The 22,694-nt window shown below is 40.7% G+C and overlaps 2 protein-coding genes across 5 annotated transcripts in view; one reads left to right on the forward strand and one right to left on the reverse strand.

Moving 5' to 3' along the window:
* tdrd12 (tudor domain containing 12) overlaps window positions 1–14,796 on the forward strand; it is a 40,260-nt gene extending 25,464 nt beyond the window's left edge. For all 3 annotated transcript variants that reach the window (XM_077515829.1, XM_077515832.1, XM_077515830.1), the window contains exons 26-36: window positions 328–509; window positions 701–908; window positions 3,678–3,770; window positions 3,839–3,993; window positions 6,149–6,331; window positions 6,406–6,467; window positions 6,572–6,638; window positions 6,921–7,034; window positions 11,299–11,452; window positions 11,534–11,594; window positions 11,810–14,796. In XM_077515829.1, coding sequence (XP_077371955.1) covers window positions 328–509; window positions 701–908; window positions 3,678–3,770; window positions 3,839–3,993; window positions 6,149–6,331; window positions 6,406–6,467; window positions 6,572–6,638; window positions 6,921–7,034; window positions 11,299–11,452; window positions 11,534–11,594; window positions 11,810–11,892 — 1,362 coding nt within the window. In that variant the 3' untranslated portion in view covers window positions 11,893–14,796. The remainder of the gene's footprint in view (window positions 1–327; window positions 510–700; window positions 909–3,677; window positions 3,771–3,838; window positions 3,994–6,148; window positions 6,332–6,405; window positions 6,468–6,571; window positions 6,639–6,920; window positions 7,035–11,298; window positions 11,453–11,533; window positions 11,595–11,809) is intronic.
* On the reverse strand, window positions 237–22,658 carry LOC144015651 (kinesin-like protein klp-3). 2 transcript variants are annotated; one of them, XM_077515833.1, is made up of 15 exons: window positions 22,434–22,658; window positions 22,243–22,356; window positions 21,911–22,030; window positions 21,744–21,806; window positions 21,368–21,484; window positions 21,108–21,221; window positions 20,717–20,889; window positions 19,234–19,906; window positions 18,977–19,119; window positions 18,442–18,502; window positions 17,660–17,874; window positions 17,402–17,588; window positions 17,165–17,260; window positions 15,912–16,021; window positions 237–935 (listed from the first exon to the last, which is right to left on the reverse strand). In XM_077515833.1, the coding sequence occupies exons 1-15, from the start codon at window positions 22,641–22,643 to the stop codon at window positions 866–868; spliced, it is 2,466 nt and encodes an 821-aa protein (XP_077371959.1). In that variant the 5' UTR covers window positions 22,644–22,658; the 3' UTR covers window positions 237–865. The 2 variants fall into 2 exon arrangements, with proteins under 2 accessions (XP_077371959.1, XP_077371960.1); XM_077515834.1 differs by lacking the exons at window positions 237–935; window positions 22,434–22,658 and adding an exon at window positions 17,029–17,070 and having other exon boundaries at window positions 15,874–16,751; window positions 22,163–22,305.
* Window positions 22,659–22,694: the final 36 nt, after the last annotated feature.

Here is a 22,694-nt window from a genome sequence, read left to right on the forward strand (position 1 = left end):
GTCAATCAGTCAGCCCACCTCTGATATCAGATGGCATCGCCATGTCAGGTTGCCAAGAGTTATTTTTGGCTAGAAAAATACAAGCGTGATGTAAAACATTTACCTGTAAGTGCAGAATGCAAGAATTTGTTTTTCAAAGACAACCAGCTCAACACTAACACTCTGCTTTAGTAATGTGTAAGCGAATAGTGAAAAAACACAAATAATGGAAAACAAAGAAAGTCGTAAATGGCAAACTATGAATATAGAAGGATTATTTCCCACATGCTTGGCTATGAAGAGCATAAAACAAGCAACAGCTGCTGAAATGATGTGTGATGTCTGCAGGTGTTGCCGCTCCACATCAAGACTGCATCAGTTTTCTATGGCCGTATAATCCAGAAGGAGAATGATGTCTTTGACAGCATGATGGCTGACATCACATCTTACTATGCTGACCACAAGCCATGTCCTGAGGAGGTGCTACAAGGAGGGTTGTACGCTGTGCAGGACAACCACAATTTCCACAGGTCTTGTTTTCGTCACACTGCAATTAACATCCATTTATCAAGGGAGAGAACATTCTTGAGTAGAACCAGCTGTGATATGGGATACATTACAGTATAAAGAAAGCTTACAAAAAATCTTAATGATATTGTGGAGATCTATATTCTGTGACTTGTCTGTGCGATGCTAAGCGTAGTTTCTCCTGCTCCTGCAGGGTAAAGGTCCTGACTGTCCCCGACACCAAAGGCCGGCTATTTTTCAGTGTCCTTGTTCGCTTCATTGACATCGGAAAAGAGGAAGAAGTTAAATCCCACCAGATCCTGCAGCTGCCCAAGCAGTTCCACTCTTTGCCTGACCAGGCAGTGGAGATGATCGTGTGTCAGGTGAAGCCTGCTGACGCAGAGGCTGACTGGCATCCCAAGGTACCCGCCACCATTCTGTTTTTGCTCCTGAAAATCAGGGGGTTGCCTCTGTTAATAACTGGTCAAGGCGAGGCTTACATTTCCACACTCATTCCTTCATTTCCACCTCATTTTTTTTCTTTTCTTTTTTTAATTTATTGAACATATAAACAGATGAACAGCAGAGATAAGGAAAAAAACAACAACAACAATCAAAAGAGAAGAAAATCCCAATAAAATCTACAAACGGGACACATCATTCCCACTTCACTTCCAGTTTCAGCAGTGCGACTGAGGGTGCACGGTGCACACTCAGGGGCCTATTCACTAAAGGTTTGCGTCGCCTTTGCAACGCGCTAACCAGCAAAAATGGAGCATTTAGGGAGCACCTAATTCACTAAACACGCGCAGATGGGGAAATCCGTCACTAAGTGCTCTGCCGAACAGATTGCGTCACGGTGCGCCGGTGTTATTTGCGTGTATGTAAATTAGGTCATTTGCATACATTTGATGCAAAATATGCCCACCCCAATGCAAATGAGACTCATTGATATGCAGCGTCTAATTCACTAACGCCTGCGCAAATAGCAACACCTCGTTTGCGTGACGCAAATAACGTTTTTGGAAAGCATGTATTAACCTGACGCACCTCGATCTCCGGCAGTGCATGCCATTTGCCGTACAACATGCGCGGCTGATCACGCAGAGAGGAGAGAAAGAGAGAGCGAGGGGGAAATATTTCCGTTAGTTTAAGACCCATCGCGTAACGGGCTGATCGGCAATAGCGGGGAGGCATTTTACGATCATTTTTACGTGCCAGATGCATACTGTACGGCCACGCCAACCTCTGAAAATATATTTTTGAAACACGATTGCACCAATAATTTCAGGTTTCCTGAAATCGTTCAGCCCACTTGAGGTCATGTCCCTTAACAATGCACCATAGGACTGAATGCCACGGTGTCAAACAAGCCTGTTCTATATCAACTTATGATACTAAGTGTCTAGGCAATAAACTGGAGGGCCCCTGCAGGGAATGGCCCAGTTGCCTTACGAGTCCTGTTTATGGGCTTGGACAAAATATTCAAAAGAATGTCCGTCTGTCTGGGCTTTAAGAAGCAAACATTTTAGGGATTTTGGGCGACACACGGGAATGCAGCCAAAATTGCATACGTAACTTTTTTTCTGTTGTACAAATTTCTCTATTTTCAAACTTTAACATTACCCACTTGAATTGACACATGCACACAAAACACATGCATATATTTACTATGGACCCATATAGATATCGTTACATTCCGGTCATAGGTGCAGTAGTAATACAGTTGAATTTGAGTTTCATTTGTAAGACTAATCTGTCACGTTTTGTACAATGCAAGCTGCTGAAGAAGGGGAGTCCTTTTAGACTTAGCCCCTCCCCAAAAACATTTTTCAAAAGTCCCCCCCCCCCAAAAAAAAAGTATTTTTCAAATTTCTTTACTTTTTTCCAATTTTATTTACTTTTATTTTTTTATTAAGTCCACTAAGGTTGAACCTGAGTTGAATTTAGTGGCTATAAATACTCATTATTTCTTATCTTCTGCATACATAGATACATAGATACATGCACATATTACACAATCCCCAACAAAATTAGCCTATGCTAAACGATTAACAATCGCGATTAGCATTAGCCCTGAATAAATTTGAATCACTTACTTGTACTTTACCTGAAAATCACTTCATAGTCCAACATAATGAAAAATCCAATTTGATCACAATATTAATGCACTTAAATAGTGATTTGTCTTCATCATATGTTTACTAAGCCTGACGTATTTGACGTATTTGCTGAGTTGTCAAACCTACAATGGCCATTGATGCAGCACACTAATGGTACCGCACACCCACACAGAAAGGTTTTTCAAATAACTTACGTTATGCTCCAAGATCCCGTGCCGTCACCCTGGTTACATCCCATTCAAATCCATAAACGTCCGAAATGTGTTCGTTTCCACCTCCAGCGTCCGTGCAAACTCCCTTGCGTCTGTTAAGTGCATAGTGTCAATTTGTCTTGGTATTTGCACATTTGGTGGCGTAAAACTGAAATATAATGCTGAATGGCCTCACGTGCACGCTGGAGGAGTGAAAAAAAAATAAAAACAACTCGTCTGAGTCGCCGTACCCAGAAGTCTTGCTGTGTTTAACAGTAGTAGATCCTGTTTTTGATCCACGTAGGGCCACCCGTCATCTTACGTGTGTCTGGCCGGCGGCAATGAATTAATTAAAGCTCTTGTTTTAATTTAGCGATTTTTGACGCGGATTGCTTTTTACAAACATAAGACATGTAGCGATGTTAATTTTCTCTCTTTTCAGTCTAAAGAGACCACAAACAAACCCTAAAAAGCATCTTAGTTTGTTGTGGTCAATCGGAGTCCGTCAGCAATAGGTGTCCATGCGGAACACGAAATATTGGTTCCGGGCATCCCGGCAACTTCCAGGTGGCGTATATATGTTTTTAAAATTATTAAAATAGCTTTGACGCATGTATTTTTGCGTCGACCAATATTTGTGGTCGACCCAACCGATTTGGTCGACTTTTATTCCTAGCCCTACTTAGCAGCATATTTGAACCATTGGTTTAGCGGAAGTCGAATGGTCCTGTATCATAGATAATCTTAGATATCTGTATCTTAGATAATAGAGCAATTCTAGATTAAATACTCAGTGATTTGATCTACACCAGAAAATTTATGGACCCAAAATGGAAAGGAAGTGAAAATGTTTTGAACCATATTTGAACACCTTCAGGTGACCAGAGCCATCAGCCAGAAGATTCAAGGCGTTGAGCACCGAGCCAGAGCTGTCCTCAGTCTGGGAAACACAATCTTTTTGGATATTATGGTATTTTCTGACTGACTAGATGGTCCTTGGACACATTGAAAACCATGTTAATAGTTGTGCTTCTTGAGGTTCTGGAGAGTCGAGTAGCCGGAATGAAGACTGTGATCAGCGAGTACAACGTTCCCACCCTCATTTTGAACACAAGCATGGCGGAAAGAAACCCAGATCATCTGGAACAGCTGCAGCTACTCAGTTGGGATAGCGCAACCAATCATGCATGTGGGTAAGGAACAGTGTTACTCAAAAAAGTTGCTTTCTAAAGTAACTAATAGTCTAACGCGTTACTTTATTCTACAAAGTAGTCTGATTAAAGTTACTGTCCAGAGAATCAATGCGTTACTCCACATTTTCATGAAGAAGGCAAACTATCTCACTGTTGTAACAGTCACAAACAACTACTGCTAACTACGAAGATGAGGCAGAAGTCATTGATCACCACACTGAATTCAGCCATGGTCTGGTCATGAATGGTTTGCACATTCAAAACAAAAGTGATGATACTTTTACTACTAGTTTTATTAACCAACAGGCACACAACACAACAAAAAAAGTGTGCATTATGGACCATAAAAGTGGTAAAAAAAATAATTTATTTCCATCCTCAACTGGTCCGTGAAGCATTATGGGATGAGGTCGTCTCCGCCCTCTCGCCAGGGGGAGTGACATCAGACAAGTTACGTTTTCAGTAGGGGTGGAACAAAAAAACGATTCGACCGAACCATCGTTCGTCAAGGGGAGCTAAACGACCGTATCGGTTGCGAGTGAGGCTTTATGGTTTTCATAACAATAGCAAGAGTTCTGCGCCGTGCTCTACTTGTTTTGTTTACATTTCAGTAGCATCACCATTCAAGCTACTTCCGTGTTTCCGTGCTCGCGACACGGCGCGCGCGCGCGCGCGCGCGCAACGAGTGACAACATACAAATGGAGACAGTTAGCAGAAGCCGGTGCCGTACATCTCGGTATTTCCCATTGCTATCGAGTCCTCTCGGTGCACTTGTATGTCCCGGGCCGGCGTTGGTACTGCGCGCGAGCCAAAAAGAATAACTCCCGTGACGATCCAATGCATGGATTCAAACGAAACAGGTATGTCCCACAGCCAACACACCAGCTATGCTAAAAGCACACTGCAAGTATCTCATTTCTCAGTTTGTGGCTCCCTGTCAATGTCTACAACTAGCATGAGCAGCAGATAGGAGAACTGAGACGTGCCCGCGATTATGACAGCCCAAAAAACAAAATATAAACAGTAGTGATTCTGTGGTCATCATCGTGTCTCAGATTAAAAAAACAAAAAAAGATGTCATACATTAACCAAAAATGAAAGTGATGACAAAAGAAAAAAAAATTGTTAAATACAAAAATTGTTGATTAAAAAGGGAAATGAACTTTTGGAAATATTTTTGCATATATTAAGTGGTTAAAATGTGTTTGATAGATTTATTGTTCCATAAGGTGGCTTCATATTTCTTTTGGCTGGACGGTAGGTTTATTTCATGTCTTAAATTTAGGTTTCTGAAATACTTCACAATGTGCAAATATTCTGGTTAATTGTGTTGGTGTCTGTCTAAAGGTTAAATATTTATATTTAACATTAAATTATCAACCTTTTGTTTTCCTGATCCTTATTTTGAAGAGAAAAAACAAACAAACCAAAAAACAATTATAACTGTCAATAACTACTAATAAATATTTAAACTGATACATGTGTACACACTGGAATAGCGGAACAAACAAACAATAGAGGAATTTAGGGGATTTTCATTTTCAACCTGGATAGATTTTTATTTTTTGTTTTATAAAAAGTATTTACGTTACAAGAAGTCAAGAGAGACTGCCTATTTTGTTTTTCATAAAAAAAACCTTTATTTTCATGTTAAAAATGCACTTTCAATAAAGTATTTGGAACTCCGTTTCTACTGCATTATTTTTATGTTGAGATGGTGTTATCGGCAGCTGCTGAAAGTAACTAAAAAAGTAACTTTTAATCTAACTTAGTTACTTTTAGAATCAAGTAATCAGTAACGCAATTTAGTTACTTTTAAAACCAAGTAATCAGTAAAGTAACTAAGTTACTTTTTCAAGGTAACTGTGGCAACACTGGTAAGGAACGATTAGGTGGATGTGTTAATGACACCATCAGGCCATCTCATTATATTCACTCAAAGGGAATTTCAATTGGTACTTCAATGTATACTTGGTTTCAACGTATACACTCATGCAAGGAGGCATACAAAAGGAGTGATGTCATAGAGTAATAAGTGAGAAAATTGAGCTGGGGAGTGTTTGTGTGTAAGATACCTTACTCAACAATATCTCGACAATAGCCAGTGAGGAGACTAGCATTTCTCTAACATCTACTTTCAATTTTTTTTTTCAGCAGCAGGAATGAAACCAGTGACCCTCCGGCGAAGCCCGAGGCCTTACACATGAGCAACAGCTTCCCTGTAAGCAACCAAACCAATGGAGTAGTCAAGGAGATTTCTGCCCTGGAACTACACCTACTTCCTCTTCTCCAAGAAGCAGACAAGAAGACAGGCATCCACATTTCTTCAGATATCAGGTTGCTTTTACACTTTTGGAGGTCAATGACCATCTGTTTGCTGTTGGAAATGAAAGTAACAGGAACTTTTACAGAACTGAAACCGAGTTTGACTCAACAACCAACCAGACGCCGCATCTAATCAGCGACGAAGATGGTAAAAAGTCTTAAAAGCTGACATTTTGAATCGAGCAGCAGGCTCAACTTAAGCTGACTATTTAGCTCAAATAGTTTTTTTAGGTTGACTTGTGATGTGTTCAGGTGTTTCTGCTGGGGACAACCAAAACAACAGCGAACTGCACAATGGAGACAGTCACACGACTAAGAGGTACATATGACAAAGTAAAGTGGTTTTACTGTTTTTATAACTATACAATCCAGCGCTATTTTTCTTAATTAAAAACCTAAGTAAAATTGGGATTTGTATGGAATAAAATGTGTGTATTTCAGTTCATGTCAATGGGTAAAACTGATTTGCTATAAGAGAAAATTGCCAGGGAAGTCATGGAACGGATTCACTTCTTCTTTTGAGAACCAGTGATCTTGTATCGACAGTAGATTTGTCATACTGAGACATAATGCATGGCACTTTGACACCACCGTGTGTCAGTCTGCACCCTCAGGTCCGTTGGTACCAAACGCCTACGTCATTGAACGTCACGCTGAAGCTGAGGGACCCGCAGAGTCAGCGCTGCGACTTCCACTCCAACCGCACAGTGTACAGGTCTGTTTTGATGGCGTCGCACGTTGCTCGTGTTTTCCACTCTACATTTGACGGCCACTGGAGCCTTTTGGACAGAGCTCTGTTCACTGGAGGCAGTGGGTACATGTTTAGCAAGGCTTACTTTGCCTGAAAGCGGGGCGGGGGGCGGATCACACCATCACCAGCATGGGACAACCATGCTTATGTTTTCTCATCATTTTTACTTGACTTATTGTTTGGAATCCATCATCAGGATTGTTTGATTTGGATTCCATTTTTAGTCTCCTTTTGAGCTGACCTCATTATTGGAACCTGCTTAATTTTTGTGCTACAGTAGCACCTTGACTTAAACTTGGCCCAACTTGAGTTTTTCTTCAATTAAAAGTCGTCGCTCAGTTGATTTTCATTTTATATCTTTCAAGAGCCACAAGTTATTGAACGGAACGAACAGTAAAATACAAAAGGAACAACAGAGGTGGACAAAACCGTCATTACATCAGCCCATCATTGACGGATGCCCGCATTTTGGCAAGTACTTTATGACTCAAACCCTCGTAAAAATACACAGAGAAGGACCGTATTTACTCGCCCAGATCACCGACGTAAATGATGGGCCGACATAACGGTGGTTTTCTCACCTCTGTGGAAGACACTCTTAAAGAGCTGCTCTAGGCTATCACTCACACCCAGGCACTGTTTTTCATCATTAAAAATGTGTAACATTTTCTTTTGGTTGGGGGAATGGAACTGAATAATAACATTTGAATAATTTCAAAGTGTAAAAAGTAATTTTATTTCCAAGCAAACTGTATATTGATCACCGAACAAATAAAACTTGTCAAGGTACCACTGTAAAATGAAAGGATGACATCATCTTAAATTACTCTCAAATATATTTCCTCAGAGAGAAACATGGGTCTGTTCAGTTGAACACTTTGCTATTATTCTGTTGTTTGAATGTTAACCGTTTGTTTGTTTTGCCTGTCACTACATGTCACTGGCAGTTAGTCAAAGAAGCATTAGATGTTAATTTTAAACTGACCACATAACATACATTGTTAATATGACATCTTAAGAATGTTTGATATTACGTTTAGTTTGTCTTGATTGTTAACGTTTGTTTTTCTCAAGCGTGTAATAAAACAGTGGTTCTCAACTGTTGCCACTCTTGGACCCGCATTTTCCTGTTGTCTCAAATTTGCGACACTTAAAAAATACAGAGACACTTAGAAAAACAAGTATTGTTCAAAAATAGCCTTTGAAAACGCGTACTGTATATAATTTTTAACACTGAGGTTTGCATGCTTTAATGCAGAGGTGGGTAAGTCAATGAATTCAACAGTCGGGGCACCCTTCCGTCATTGTCTATCCGTCAAAAAGCCGAACTGCATTGTAATCGTCAATTTGTCGTGCCTCAACAAACTGAGCATCTGCCAATTAGTCAGTAAAATTGACATTTCGTATTTGACGGATTGACGATTACATTAACGGAGGACAACTCACTAATGGAAGTGCTTAGACCATCAAAAAAAAATGTACGTTTCCTGTCATTCTCCAATCATAAACAAAATGGGCATCCGTCATTGACGGATTGACGGACCTTCTGTCGAGTATTGACGGAATGAATGCCCACCTCTGCTTTCAGAGCATCTTTTTAAGAAAAAAACTGCATGGACAAAAATCCACCCATCCATCCATTTTCTTAGCCGCTTATTCCTCACAAAGGTCACGGGGGTGCTGGAGCCTATCCCAGCTGGCTTTGGCCAGTAGGCGGGGTGCACCCTGAAGTGGTTGCCAGCCGATCCAGAGGGACGAAAATAAATGATCGGAAATGAATATTAAAAATGTATGTATAATTGACCTACAAACTAATAAAGCCAACTAACCCCTAAAGGGTTCTATAACTGCCACTAAATGGCAGTAAAGTAATTTTTCCCATTAGACATGACTGCAGCCTAACAAAATGAAACTCCTGGCCTCAATTCAACATTGTTCCCTGTCCTCAAAATATTAAATCTTTGTGCCAAAACAATATTATCAGCAAATGGCAATATGCAATACGTGGGGGTTCACTGCAGGGTAAGACAACATTCGGCCGCAAAATTTTACTTTTGACAATCTCTTTTTAGGAAAGTTCCACATCAAATATGTTCCATTTCGAAACTGTATGCTAGAGAGGAATAACAAATACGAATTAATGAACAGCTATGCCAAAAGATTTATGATGCATGTAAATTAAAATGTTAATAATCAAAGTAACCACAATCTAAGGCAAGTCCAGCCTGTGAAGCACATTAAATATTTCACTGCACAGGGGAGTTACCCTCTACGTTTCCACATTATATTAACATTAGTGCATATTTGTATGAAAAATGCTTACCATGAAACAGCCCCCACCCCCATATATATGTTGGTATCGTAAACTGAGCGTCTTGTCTGAGAGCCATCAGTATTGGGAACTTGGGATAATTTCTGATTGTATGATAACCCTGAGCATTAAAGATCGCGGTATTACAGTATTAAAATTACAGACCCAAAATGCATTTATTCTTTCAAATATTTGGGTAAATAAAAATTTGTCCCCCCCCCCCCCCCCCCCATTGAACACTGTTAATTTTAAAGAAAATATATAGATTGTGACACTATGTGTATCATGTTAAGTTTAAATAAATAAATGTTAAACCTATTCTTTTTATTTTTAAATTATTCTTAGTAAGTCAGTGTAAATGGTGAGTTATTTTTAGAACAAATCTGTGGGCTACTTATGTTGTCCTTGGGGCTAACTAGCTGGCTTTTTTTTTGTGCTTTTTTTTTTTAAAGACGATGCACATTAATCAAAAGACATCTGTGAAAGGAACTATCTCTAGGTGCGTTTCCATTACCCTCAGTTTTGCGCAAAAGGCATGTTTTGCAAAAGTAAGCTGGTAATGGAAACACCGGATTTGAGAAAAAACTCAAATATCGCAAAAAACGTTTTTGCGCTCTCATGAGGTGGTTTTTGAGATGTATCGAAAAAGAAGTATTTCGCGAAAGTGTAATGGAAACACTTTTTGCGCATTAGTAGTCATGTGACACCCGCCCGGTCACGGAGGAAAGGACTGTAATACGTTGTTTGTGTATTTTTTATTAAACTTGCAATTAGTATTTGTTTTGAGAATTATTCATTTCGCGTTTTGTATTTTAGTTTTACATGCTGAAGTGATTTTTATCGGCTACTGCACGTCATGAGCGCAAAAGAGAGAGAGGTGTAATTGAGCGAGCCTCCTTCGAGAAGTTGAAGGAACGTGAGGAGAGCTTGAAATCCTGTCCTGCCATATCTGGTTAATTTAGCAGGGAAGACGCCAGAAAACATCACAAACTTTTAACAATTTGTAACCCGCCTTTTAACCAGCCTCTGCATGGGAACAACAACATTTTAGGATTACAGGAAGTAGGAAGTACGGGGCCACTCGCTTTTGTGTCAGAACTGCTTGCCGACTGCCGAGGGGGACACACAACACCACCAACACTAAATGCCCAAAACCGCCCGATGAGGGGTGAGTGTTTTTTTTTTTTTAAAGTAATATAACTACACCGGGCGTCCGTCTACCGTAAACATCAAGCACCTCCTACAGAACAACGAGGTCTCGCGAGACATTCCGAGAATTGTGCGAAAACTCTCTTCAATGGAAACCCCGACAATTCTAAATTCTACTTTATCGAAATAGTACAATATCGCTTTTATTTTTGCGAAAAAGGGTAATGGAAACGCACCTTATGTCTCTTTTCTCTCTGCTCACAGAGATGGAGAAACAAGTTAATTGGAGGCAATTAACTTCAATGAGGCAGCTTGTTTACTCAACTCTGCAAGCAGCCAATAATATTGTACCCTTCTTAGAAGTCCCCTCAAAAAAGAAAAGAGCAGCTCATTACTGGTGGTGACAGAGTATTAGTTGTTGTTGACTTTTTAAAACCAGTTAAACCATCAAACTGGTAATTGGCCCATGCCTATTGGGAACCTGACCCACCAGTTGAGAATCACTGTAATTAAAAATGTATTTATTTAGCATCACATGCTAATTACTCTCTTATTTCAACGTTTATGCTAGCATAGCAAAAATGCAATTTACAAATGGAGGACCTATTTTATTTTTTATTTTTTTAATCGAGTGCATCATGTATATTGGGAAACATTACCATAAGGTAATTTTTGATTGTTCAAACTTCAAGTGTTTTGAAATAACAAAGCTCATAAAAAGTGAGCAGAATACATTAGATGCCTTTACTTATTTGCATGCATATTCAGTGGCATTGTCAATGGTCGCCACTACGGAGTGGATCTGGATCTCCACGCGGCAGTGTTGGCTGAGCGCTGCTGCTGGGAGCTGAAGTCCAACGAGCCCGTCCTCACGCTGGTCAAACAAGAGCGTGGCTACTGGCCCACGCTTCTCAGGAGCAAGGTGCTGATTGATTTTAACTCCTCACCTTCACATTAAAGCAACATTTAGGCTTCAACTGACTCCCCCCCCAATCCCCCGCAGAACATTTTTGTGAGTTATGACATGGAGCATCTGGAGGAGGAAGACACCGTGTCCACTCATGGTAAGAGCATTAAAAACACTCGTTAGGAGGCTTGAGCATTTTATAGATTATGATCAATTAATTCAAGTTTACCTTATTTTGATGTTTTTCTTTTGTTTGGTTAGCTTAAAAGTGCGTGCCCATACCCACTAACATGCACTGCTTTTATTGAACCACAAAACCATTGCATGATTGTCACATTACCTCAAAGAGAGTGTGTATATTTTGTTGTTCAGGTGACGTGTATGTGGCCGACACAGGAGAAGAATGCCACTTTGTCAACAGGGACAGCAACACCGACAGCGACTCTACAGACTGAAGATCATCAACACACTTGTCTTCTTTTTATGCTGCAAGGTGAATAGTCCTTGATGATGGTGCTGGTGTCACACTTGATTTGTTGGCTTGATAATCGATTAGTGACCTTGTTTAACTAGATGGATAGATATTAGACAGAGTGCTGTGAACAAGTATTTGCCCTCTTTTCAAATTCCTACTTTTTTTGTACAGTTTCCTAATTTTAATGTTCAGTCATCAAACAAATGCAAGTATCAGACAAAAACCCAAGTAAGCACGAAATGCAGTTTTTAAATGATTTTATTTGATGAGACAGTATGTAATTTTTTTTTTTCAAATTTTCAATGTTCTTTTTAAAAGCCCAATTTTACTTCCAATAGAGGTATGCAAAAAAAAAAAGTTCTATCACATAACTTATTTTTAATTGTAGGTATAGTGGTCGCAAATGATATTGCATAGCTTGTGCAGTGTCTTACAGGAGGCTGACATGTTTTGCCACCACCATCTTTCTTCTACGGATACCCGAAGGAGAAGAACTTTGCAAAGGTAGTTGCAAAATGTGGGATCTCTGAGGCACCATAGCATGTGTGCTTCAAATTTAGGTCATTGCATTCAATTAGTTCACCGCTAAATGACACCAATGTCTACACACTGTCCCTTTTAAGGCAGTGGTGTCCAAACTCGGTCCTTGAGAGCCAGAGTCCTGCACGTTTTGGATGTTTCTCTTCTGCAACACACCTGAAGCTCAACTAGCTCTGCATAAGCCTGATAAAGATCCTGTTCTTGGAAACAGGTGTGTTGGAGCATGGAAACATCCAAAACCTGCAGGACTCCCGCCCTCGAGGACCGACTTTGGACATCAATTTAAAGTTATCCGGCCATGTTTGGAAAAAGTACTTACCCCTTACACCTAATAACTGGTCAGGCCACCTGCAGCAGCAAATTGAGTGTTTCTTTACCTGGCAGTGAGTCGCTAACATTCCTGTGGCTGGGTTATAAGAGTTTGGGATTTTTCGTTAAGTTTGTTTTGACTTTTTCTTTTTCTTTTTTTCTAATTAAGTTTGATTAGTTTTAGAGCAAGTTTATTTTTCATACGTGTTTTTATTTTTTATAAGATAAAAAAGGTCAGTATAGTAAAGTATAAAGTACAAATCACAAATAATTCATTGTTTTACCTTCCTTATTGTTTTGTTTTTTGTTTTTTTAGGGATGGTTGCGTACCAATACCAGGTATCGGCATCTGTGATGATAGTAGCCTTATTTTATCGATTGAGCGGCTGTTTTACAATCAGAACTAGGAATTAGAAAGATATTTTTTTGTACGGACATACAGCAATACCAAAATAAATACATTTTTTCTTGTGTGATATTGAATCACAAAGATGAAAATGATGCATGGTTTTACTATAATTAAAGTTTTAATTTTATAAACATAAGTATAGTTTTAGTTTTTCATTATTTGATTTTGCAAACATTTTTATTTTTTTTAACTGACTGCCACACGTTATCAAAAAGAAGAAAAAACAACCCACAGTTCCAGCCGACTTCGAACATTTTAACTCATCTTTTAAGGTAAAAAGAATATTGTTTGCCTTTACTACATATACAATGTGGGTACTACATGAAAGATCGCCTTCCGTTCATTATAATTTTACTAATCATTATTAAACGTCTTTGGCAGTCAAAGAGTCAGTGGAGCTGTCACTTGCCTTCGATGCCAGTTGGCATGGGTTCGCTTCCCTGCATGGGAGACCACGTTTGTTTGTGTGCGAGTTTGTCTGAGTCGGAAAAAAATAAAGAAAAAAAATGGCTCCCCCCCAAAGATGTCTAAAAACGGTTAATTTTGCTATTAAATTGATATCAGAATACAGTGTTCAGACTACTGTAAAGTAGTCGACGTCCCCTTTACCTGTCATCATCTTGCTCTGTGGAAATATTCCTGTAGCATTTTTGAGCATGAATGGCCTTTTAAAAGTTCTAGGATTTTCATCACATTCAAGTCTGCACTATGACTAGGCCATTCCAAAAACTTCATTTTGTTGTTTTAAGCTGTTTTTGCACAGGGCCAGGGAGGTTTGAATAGTGCCCCACCCCAATCAACAAATAAAATCCACATTTAAAAACTGCATTTTATGTTTATTTAGGTTATCTTTGGCTAATCATTACATATATTTGATGAACTTGATGATGGGCACATAGGACATACTTCACCAATAAACATTGAATTGGGAAAACTGCAAAAAATAATAATTTCAGAAGGGGGCAAACACTTTTTCATGGCACTAGCTCAAGAGAAAACTCAGTTTTTGAACAATTTGGATTGTGAACATTTTTTTTTTTTTTTTTTAAGTAAAATAACGAAGAAAATATCCTTTACGAACAGTCTGGGCAGGCCTTTGGAAGGCCTCAGAACTAGTTTTTTTCCCATACCTTATAACAGTGATTGCCAACCTTTCTTGAGCCAAGGCACATACTCCTATGTTAAGTTTTTCCATTTATATACTTTCAGACATCTACTGTAATAGGTCATTTGTTCGTCCTGTCTGTTATAAGTTGCTGGCATAGATGGGAAAAAAGATGCATTATTTGTTCAAAATACATTTTTGTGAAGTGAAATTTGATCATTTCCCGCTGCACACCATCTAGAATGCTGCTCAACCTGTAAACTCCCTGCACTTTTTGTTTTTGTTTCAAATTCTAACAAAGCTAAGTGAAACATTAGCATTTCAGTTATATTGACATTTTGGGAAAACTTTATGCTCTAGAAAACCTTATGGAGCTATTCAGTTGTTGAAGTTTTCATTGAACTATCTATGACATGCTAAGCCTGGGTGGACCTTTTGTTACAATTTGAAAACACAAATATCTTATCCAAGATATAAAGGGGGGAAGAAAGTTTAATAAACATGAAAACAGTTAAAGTAAAGTGGAGTTTGTGTTATTAAAAATGCTGACAAATATTTTCATTTTTACTGCAAACGAATATCAGTTCCAAATATTGGTTTTCTGTTTCCTTGACTACTACCTCGAAACAACCATATGGGCCTAGCTGTATTTTGGTCCGCAGTCCGCACCAAAGAACCCAATAGTACGTGTGAGCTCATTTATTTTGCTCCAAGATGCATAGTCCATATAAAAAGTCTATACACAACTGTTTAAACCACAGGTTTTTGAAAAATGAGATGTTAATATATATGGAATTTCATAACTTTTACATAATTTTTCAGATTTTCAGAATTGTCTTTGAGGTATTTTGACTAAATGCACAAATAAGTTTTAATATACCTTTTTTAATGTGAACAAATACATAATACACCACTTTTAATATTTATGTATTTATTGATAAATAATCACACACTCAAATTGCATTTGAAAACATTTCCTTATAGGTGGTCGTCCTCTGTGCTGTGCATACATAGTTAGATGACATGACTTTTTTTCCAAATCAATATTGATATGATTTAAAAATCAACAATTTTGGTCATTCAAATAAGTGAAAATCAGAATGTTTCAGCCTGATTAATGATTCTATATGTAATGTGGACTAATTTTATCAATGGAGTGCAAAATAGTTTTTTTTTTTTAGAAGGTCAAAGTATTGTAATAAGGTAAACTAATTCTCAAATGCCTTTTTTTTTTTATATATATTTATTTATTTATTTTGTTGTACGGACTTGCAGCAATACCAAGACAAATACATCTAAAACAAATCTGAAAGCTCATGTATGATATTGAGAAAGATGAAAGCGTTTGTTTTATAAACTAAAATGTTTTGTTGTTTTTTTTGTTTTTTAACACAGCGGATTTGCTTTATTTTAACAATTGCTTTTTCCAAATGTCATTTTAGTTTTTTCTTTTGCTTTCCTTTATTATAATAATGTTGTCCTCAAGTGTCAAGAACAATAACCTTCAAAGGGAATTTCAGTTGGTGGCCATCTTGACTGAAATGTTTCCTGTATGTAAATAACACTTGCCATCAGTGTACTTGCTTCAACAATCGCCTATCTTGCCATCTTGTTGCCTTTGGCCGGCGTGACGTACTTGGTTGCCTTTCCCAGTGCCACGTGACGAATGGACGAGCCGAACTGGAGCGTGCTGAGTGTCTCCACCTCATCCTTGGCGTCCGGACTCACGTTGATGAACACGCAACACTAAGGTGGAAATCACAAAGCTGGGATCAGAACCAAAATGCACGCCGATAGGATCAGAGGAATCGGAACACTTAGATTGGATCAATCACAATCTGTTTAGAAGGAATCGCCATGTTCCAATTTCAGGATTCAATTCATCCCAACACTTGGATCAGAAGATGAAAGAAGATTAAATTTATATCAATACTCATTCATTGCCAATTTGTCAGCTGGAATCCAACAGTTTACTGCCACTGACGTATACACTTGTCAAGTGGTTTTCAGCTGTTAAATGTGGAAGGTCTAGTCCAGCTTGTCTGTAAAATTAAACTTTGTCAACCACTGTAGTGACAGTTATAGAACCATGGAGATGGCATTGACTCACCTTGGATTTGTCATGACTAGGGTCGTGCAAGGGTTATGATTACTGTCATGACTAGGGTCATGTAAGGGTTATCTTTCATGACTGTGAGGTCAAGTGTCTGTTTTGAAATGATGTAACCAGCATCTAGTTTCAACTGGTAAGCCGCTATGTGATGTCAGAAGCTATGTGATGTCAGACATCTTTAATCTCTTTATCTGGTCAACAGCCAATCAGATAATTCCATGTCAGTCCTGTTACCCACATGTCCAGCCACAACCAATCAGATCCATTCGCTGTGTATAGAAGGCTTTCTGAGAAGTGTGTTTTTGTCGGATTATTACCTCTGTTCCATCTGGCCACCTGCTCTTCTGTGCATCTCGATGCCTTCTCGTTGTTTTTGGTCTAGTCAAGTTAGTTCCTCGCCTCTTGACATTATGCAAATAGTTAAAATCTGATTTGTGTCTGCGTTTTTGGGATCCAACCCCAGAATAAAACATGATTTATTTAACCATATTTACAACATGGGGGACTACTTGGAAAATGGCTGGCAGTCAATGAGTGACAGGAATCTCAATTTATATCTGTAGGAACAGATGATCATCTATCCATTTTCCTATGGGGGAAATTGAATCCCAACTTGGACGATTCTCAAATGAAAGGATACAGAGAGATCAAAGGAATCACAAATATTCACATTAAAAAAGACCTTAAAGTTCAAAGGGAATCACAACATAGGGATCAAAGATCAAAATCAACAATTGGATGAGATCACGGATCAGAAGAGACCACCACAGTGGGACCTTGGCGTCTCCGCTGAGGCTGGGCTGCAGAAGATGAGTCAGTTTACAGTTCCTGAAGGGCACGTGAAGGGCGTTACACTTCAGAGCCGCAAACACCTAAAAACATGCACACATGGTCACACACAGTGACTTTACTACTAATATAACAGTGATTACTCAGCAGCCATCTTAGTTTTAAGTACAGACTTGGAAATATCGAGCTGGTGATGTAATGAGTCATGCGATGTTTGTGCTGACCTGTCCCAGCGCTGTCAGTGACTTGTTGATGGCGGCAGCCTCGACCAGGCGTGGGCCTTCGGCCTCTGTCCGGGAGATGCGCTCAGACCCGGCCAGGTCGCCCAGGGTCAACGTGCCCCGCGTAATCTCTCCGGACAATGAGTCGCTGCCACACACCTCCAGCGCCACCAGCAGGTGAGAGCGAGAACTGGACACAACAACACGGAAAATCCATCTTCATCATGTCATCGTCATCATCATTATCAATGCCATCCCCACCTGTGTATGTTCATCTTGGTGGCGCCCATCTTCCGGTTCTTCTCTCCGGTCTCTATGACGTTGATGATGTCGGCCTCGGTCTGAACCTCCACGTGTGTCAGTCCCGGCACGGACACAGACTTACCCTGCACGCGGATGTCCAGGTTGGAGGAAGCTGTGGGACTTTTCGCTAGCAGGTCGTTGAGCGTGTCGTTATAAATCTCCAACATGGAAATCTACACATAAAGAAATAACATTAACGGGACAAACCTGATAGTTTGAACAAAACTCAGTACATAAACCCCCACTATATTGTGAATTTATAAGCCAGGGTTTTTCCTATGTACAAAATTCAGAGGCGGCCGCCACCACCTAATTTGCTTGCCACCTTCCAGTCTTACAGACTGATATTGCTCAACACAGCGCTCCAGCTGTGTTGATTGAGCTCGACAGCAATGTATTTTCACTGCAGAAGCAGTATTGCGCTATATCAACAGCAGTCCACCAACAAGACCTGAAGCAACAACAAACCAAAAAGACCTGAAGCAACCACGACTGAGGAAACAGCTGGTATCAGTATCGGTAGTCGCCCATAGTTAGGATGGTACCACCTCTGCCTCAATTTGAGCCAGTAATAACCCTGGAAGCAATTGCAATCTATCATAATTATCCCGATTTTCACACATGCCCCCTCATTACGTAGAGCTTTTAGAGCTTATCAGCAAATTATCTGATGTATGTGTGCGCGTGTAAGCCGGATCTCAGGCATTGTGCTGCTCTAAGAGTGTGAGGTGTGTTGGTACCTTGAGCACGTATGACACCTTCTCTTTGAGTGAACACACACGGAGAAGTTCCCGTATGGATCTGCAGGGGGCAGCACAGACGATTAATTGACAGATTCAACAGAAGACATACATACACACAATCACAATACATGTAAGGGATAGGAATCGTTTGTAGTTATTTGATACTGCTTAATGCTTATTGAAAATAGCGCTTTGACTGGATTGATTGTACACACCCATTGGGCATAATCAATGAGAATTGATAAGGAATCGGCTCAATAGGCAGTATCAGTAATGGAATTGGAATTGTGAAATTCTTATCAATTCCCATCCCTAAAAACATGTCAACTGCACCTATTTAACACTGGATAGAGCTGTGCAATAAAATGACGTATGTCACACTGCGATATAAAAACGTCTAATGTACAAGATAATTCTCTAATGTTTATATAGTTATCTTAGATTTCCCGGCCACTACTGAGGAAATCCTTTAGTATCTTGGTTCTGGTCCACCCGCAAAGTGACAGACTACCCCAACTGTGGTACCACACACCTGATGTTGACTCCAGGCTTGTCCTTGGTGCCCATCATGGTGAAGGTCTTTCCCGAGCCCGTCTGCCCGTATGCCAGGATGCATACGTTGTAGCCGTCTGCACAGGAAGTGATAAGTGGCACAGTCCCGGCGAAAACCTCTTCCTGCATGACATCATCAGGAACAACAACAGGACACATTCAAGAGCTTTTTTTGTTTGGATTCATGGTGCTGCCGCAGATCCTTTCGGTGTGTGTCTGTTGCTGCTGCTATGGTACCTGTATGCTGGTGGGTGCGTAGACCTTGTCAAAGAAGAACTTCTTCCGAGTGTTCTTGTGAATTAGCGTGACTTCCTGCTGGTCGTACTGGTCCAGACACGTGGAGGTTCCTGATCCGGTGACATTCCTGCACCTGCAGAACACTCTGACGTTCCCCTGCAGCTCGAGCAGCTTGTTGTACAAAGTGCGTCTCTCTAGCGCCTCCTTCTGGTAGAGCGAGCGCAGCATTTGTGCTTCATCATCTGCTCGCCGCTGAGCCTCGGCTGTTTTCTTTAGGACGTCCTCCGTCTGGGTCAGGATGGTCTTTAAGTCACTCAGCGTCAGGAGGACCCAAGACTTTAGCTGTTTGGAAGACACTTTGAGTTCTCGGGCCACTCCGCTGGCCCGGCGCAATCGATCTGGATCTAGGGTGGGCTTAGAGGCGGTGGCATTCCTGGCGGGCGGCACCGCGGACGTCTGGCGACTCTGCAGGGACCGGATCTTCTCCCGGGCTTCCTGCCGGTCTGCCTCCAGCTCGGCTGTCTTGCGATGTAGGTTTTGCACAATGTCGCCAAGATGGCGAGTCTCCCGGACCAGGAGCTTGTTCCTATGGAGATGCTCGTCCGCCTCTTTCTGTTTGGACTCAAGCTGCTGCCTTAGATCCTCAATTGCACGGTCACGCTCCAGAAGAGCTCTGGATGGACATCATCATCATTATCATCAGTGGTGGAACACTGGAGTACAAAAACTTCATTACTCTACTAAAGTACAGTATCTGTACTTTACTTGAGTATTTATTTTTCTGACTTATTAGATTAGAAAGCATACAGCGCCTTGCAAAAGTATTAGCCGGCTTTAAGTTTTTTTTACCTTATGCCACATTTCAGGCTTCAAACATTAAGAAGTAATATCGGATTTTTTTTTGTAAAAAAATCAACACCAAGAGGGAACAATTGTGAAGTGGAACAAAATGTATACAATATTTTTTTACTTCTTTTTTCTCTGACGAAAATAGTGTGTGGCGTACGGTTGTACAATAAGTCAGGGAGAAGTGCTACATGCACATTTTGTCAGTAAGAGTGTGTAAAAGATGGACATATTCATCTGCATCATTTTCTTAGAACCATCAACAATGAAATGAAAGCAAAGCCGTTCAGGGGGAAAAAAATTGCTGCGAAATGTAAACCTAGCCTCTGTAATTCACGACACTGAGATACTCAATGCAAACGGTGAAGTTGGTTCTTTGAGAAGCTCTTATTACTCTTTAGCTACCATACAGGGATCCTATCATAAAACACCGTTTTCATTAAAAAAAAAAAAAAGTTATCAGTAGCTGTGGCAACGTAAGATGGCTGCCATCTGGCTCCAGCTATTAGGGGCCAATTGTTAGTTACTGTACTGTAATTCATTCAAGTTTGTCGGCAAATGGCAATGGCAATACTATGTTGAAGATAGCATAATACCATAACATGCTGGCGAGACACTAGCATATATGCTGGCTAACCTGAATGAGTTGAGGTCACTGTATTCTGGATCTCCACTAGCATGAGCATTAGAATGCAGGAGGACTTCTCCAAACATTGTGAGGTAGGCAGAGATGACTTCTTCGCTATCGTAGTTACAAAGTCGGAGTGCTGCCGTAATTTCCTTTTGATCCAACAGGCCTGGCAGGACCGACTGTGGACACAAGACCGAAGTACAGTCAGGAGTCGCTAAAACCCTCTTGTACTGTGTTGGGGATAGAAATATTAAATAGGTTATGAAATGATGTAATACATTTTAATGAACCAATTTTAGGGATAAAGGCTGCAAAAAATATTCCAGAACGTTTGATTCTGTAAATGCTTGTTAGATCGTGCCCAGATCTGATCTAGGGACTGGTTGCGCCTCCTTACCATGACTCTGTGGACTCTGCTCTGCACAAAGTCTACATTCAACTCCCACTGGAGAGGGAGCAGCAGCCACATGCCCGACTGAGGATCCCAGAACCGGCACACGTTCACTCTCTCCTGGATAAAGCGCCCACACAACAGTAGTTAGAACATGGAAGACAAGTTATGTCCGACCCCAAATAAATGGAGGATAAATAGATGGAACATCTGAGATGACAGCAGGAGGAGCGCTCAATTTAAACGTGATGTTGGTGTGCTTTCACCTCAAACATGTATGTCATCACACTTCCTTTTCCTGGGATGAAGATGCTGCCAGTGCGGTCGTCCTCGCCCACTGCCGCCACTGGCTGGACACTGGCGACTGGTGGCTGGGCGGAGACCTGAGGAGGAAGTGGTGCACTGTTTGAAAACAGGATGTGAATATTAATTGGTCACACATGGAAAGTTAAGGTTCAGTGGCCAAAAGACAGGAAGTGAGTGTTGAATGGTAACAGACACAAAGTGAAAGTTGATTTTTTTATTTTTTTTCTCAAGCAGACATTTGACCATCTCAGAGTGGAAGTAAAGTTTGGTTGGTCAAAACACAGGAAGTGAAGGTTGATTGGCACAGACATAAAGTGTGGTGGTGATGACACGTACCTCCTGGTTAGGTTTAATGAAGCGTCCCATGTCGTACCATTCCTTGGGGAAAGGTTGCAGTTTCTGCTCGAGAGTCCGCATTGGAATCAAATGATTACGAGATATCTGCCACCATGTGACCTCGCTTCTATTAAGCCCACATATTACACATTTAGTTTGTCGGTTACCTGTGCCTCGTCCACGTAGACCCTGTTCCCGTGGTGCTCAAAGCAGCTGTACAAAGTTCCGTTGTTGTGAAGAAAATTCTCAAAGTTCACAGACACATCCTCTCCCTCATCGGCCACTTCCTGTTTGGAACACAGAGCGTGATCACTGATGCCACGACGGTCTGCTTTGTGGCATTTAACCTTGCGTGTGTAACCTCATAAGATTTAGCCTTATGGTCTTAAGCCTAGCATGTTTCTTGTGGTATTTACTACCTTTTAGCATGTAGCTTTTTAGCATGTTGCTTAAGTGGCTAAGTTTCCAAAGCGAAGGGTTCAAAATCAAATCTGCTCACGGTCACAGGTGGGTCGACAACACTTAACATTGTCTCATCTTCATCTTCCTCTTTGGAGTGAGCCTGGTTGCTAGTGACAGATAGAACGTCCACCGCTTGATGTCCATCATCCGCCTGCAAACAAACATGGACATCAAATATCACCACCTGACCATCTTGATGACAGCACTCAAACATCAAACTTCTTCTACCGGCAATGTTTCTCCACCCAGGACTGCGGGCGTGGGTGTCCTGACTGCAGGGGTGGGGGACCGGACCACAGGTTCAGGGGTCTGGAACACAGGAGTCGGAGTCTGCACAACAGGTGTCGGGGTCCGGACAAGGTTGGGCTGCTCATCATCCACACGGCCCAGACGGGATCCCTCGGTGGTGGTGGTGGTGGCGGACGCTCCACTTCCCATCTCAACAGTCAAGATGCGCACAGAGACTTTGCCAGAAGTAGAAGATAGGCG

Source organism: Festucalex cinctus, chromosome 3 (genome assembly GCF_051991245.1).
Source record: "Festucalex cinctus isolate MCC-2025b chromosome 3, RoL_Fcin_1.0, whole genome shotgun sequence".
In the NCBI taxonomy this organism is placed as follows: domain Eukaryota; kingdom Metazoa; phylum Chordata; class Actinopteri; order Syngnathiformes; family Syngnathidae; genus Festucalex; species Festucalex cinctus.

What these genes read in the sequence shown, in the direction of transcription:
- LOC144015651 (XM_077515833.1), bottom strand. Translation starts at nt 22,643, where the DNA reads ATGGGAAGTGGAGCGTCCGCCACCACCACCACCACCGAGGGATCCCGT. An exon ending in CACTGACAGCGCTGGGACAG is followed by an intron (nt 17,261 to 17,401) that starts GTCAGCACAAAC and finishes GCATGTTTTTAG; the next exon opens with GTGTTTGCGGCTCTGAAGTG. An exon ending in GCACTGGGAAAGGCAACCAA is followed by an intron (nt 936 to 15,911) that starts GTACGTCACGCC and finishes CCTGATTTTCAG; the next exon opens with GAGCAAAAACAGAATGGTGG.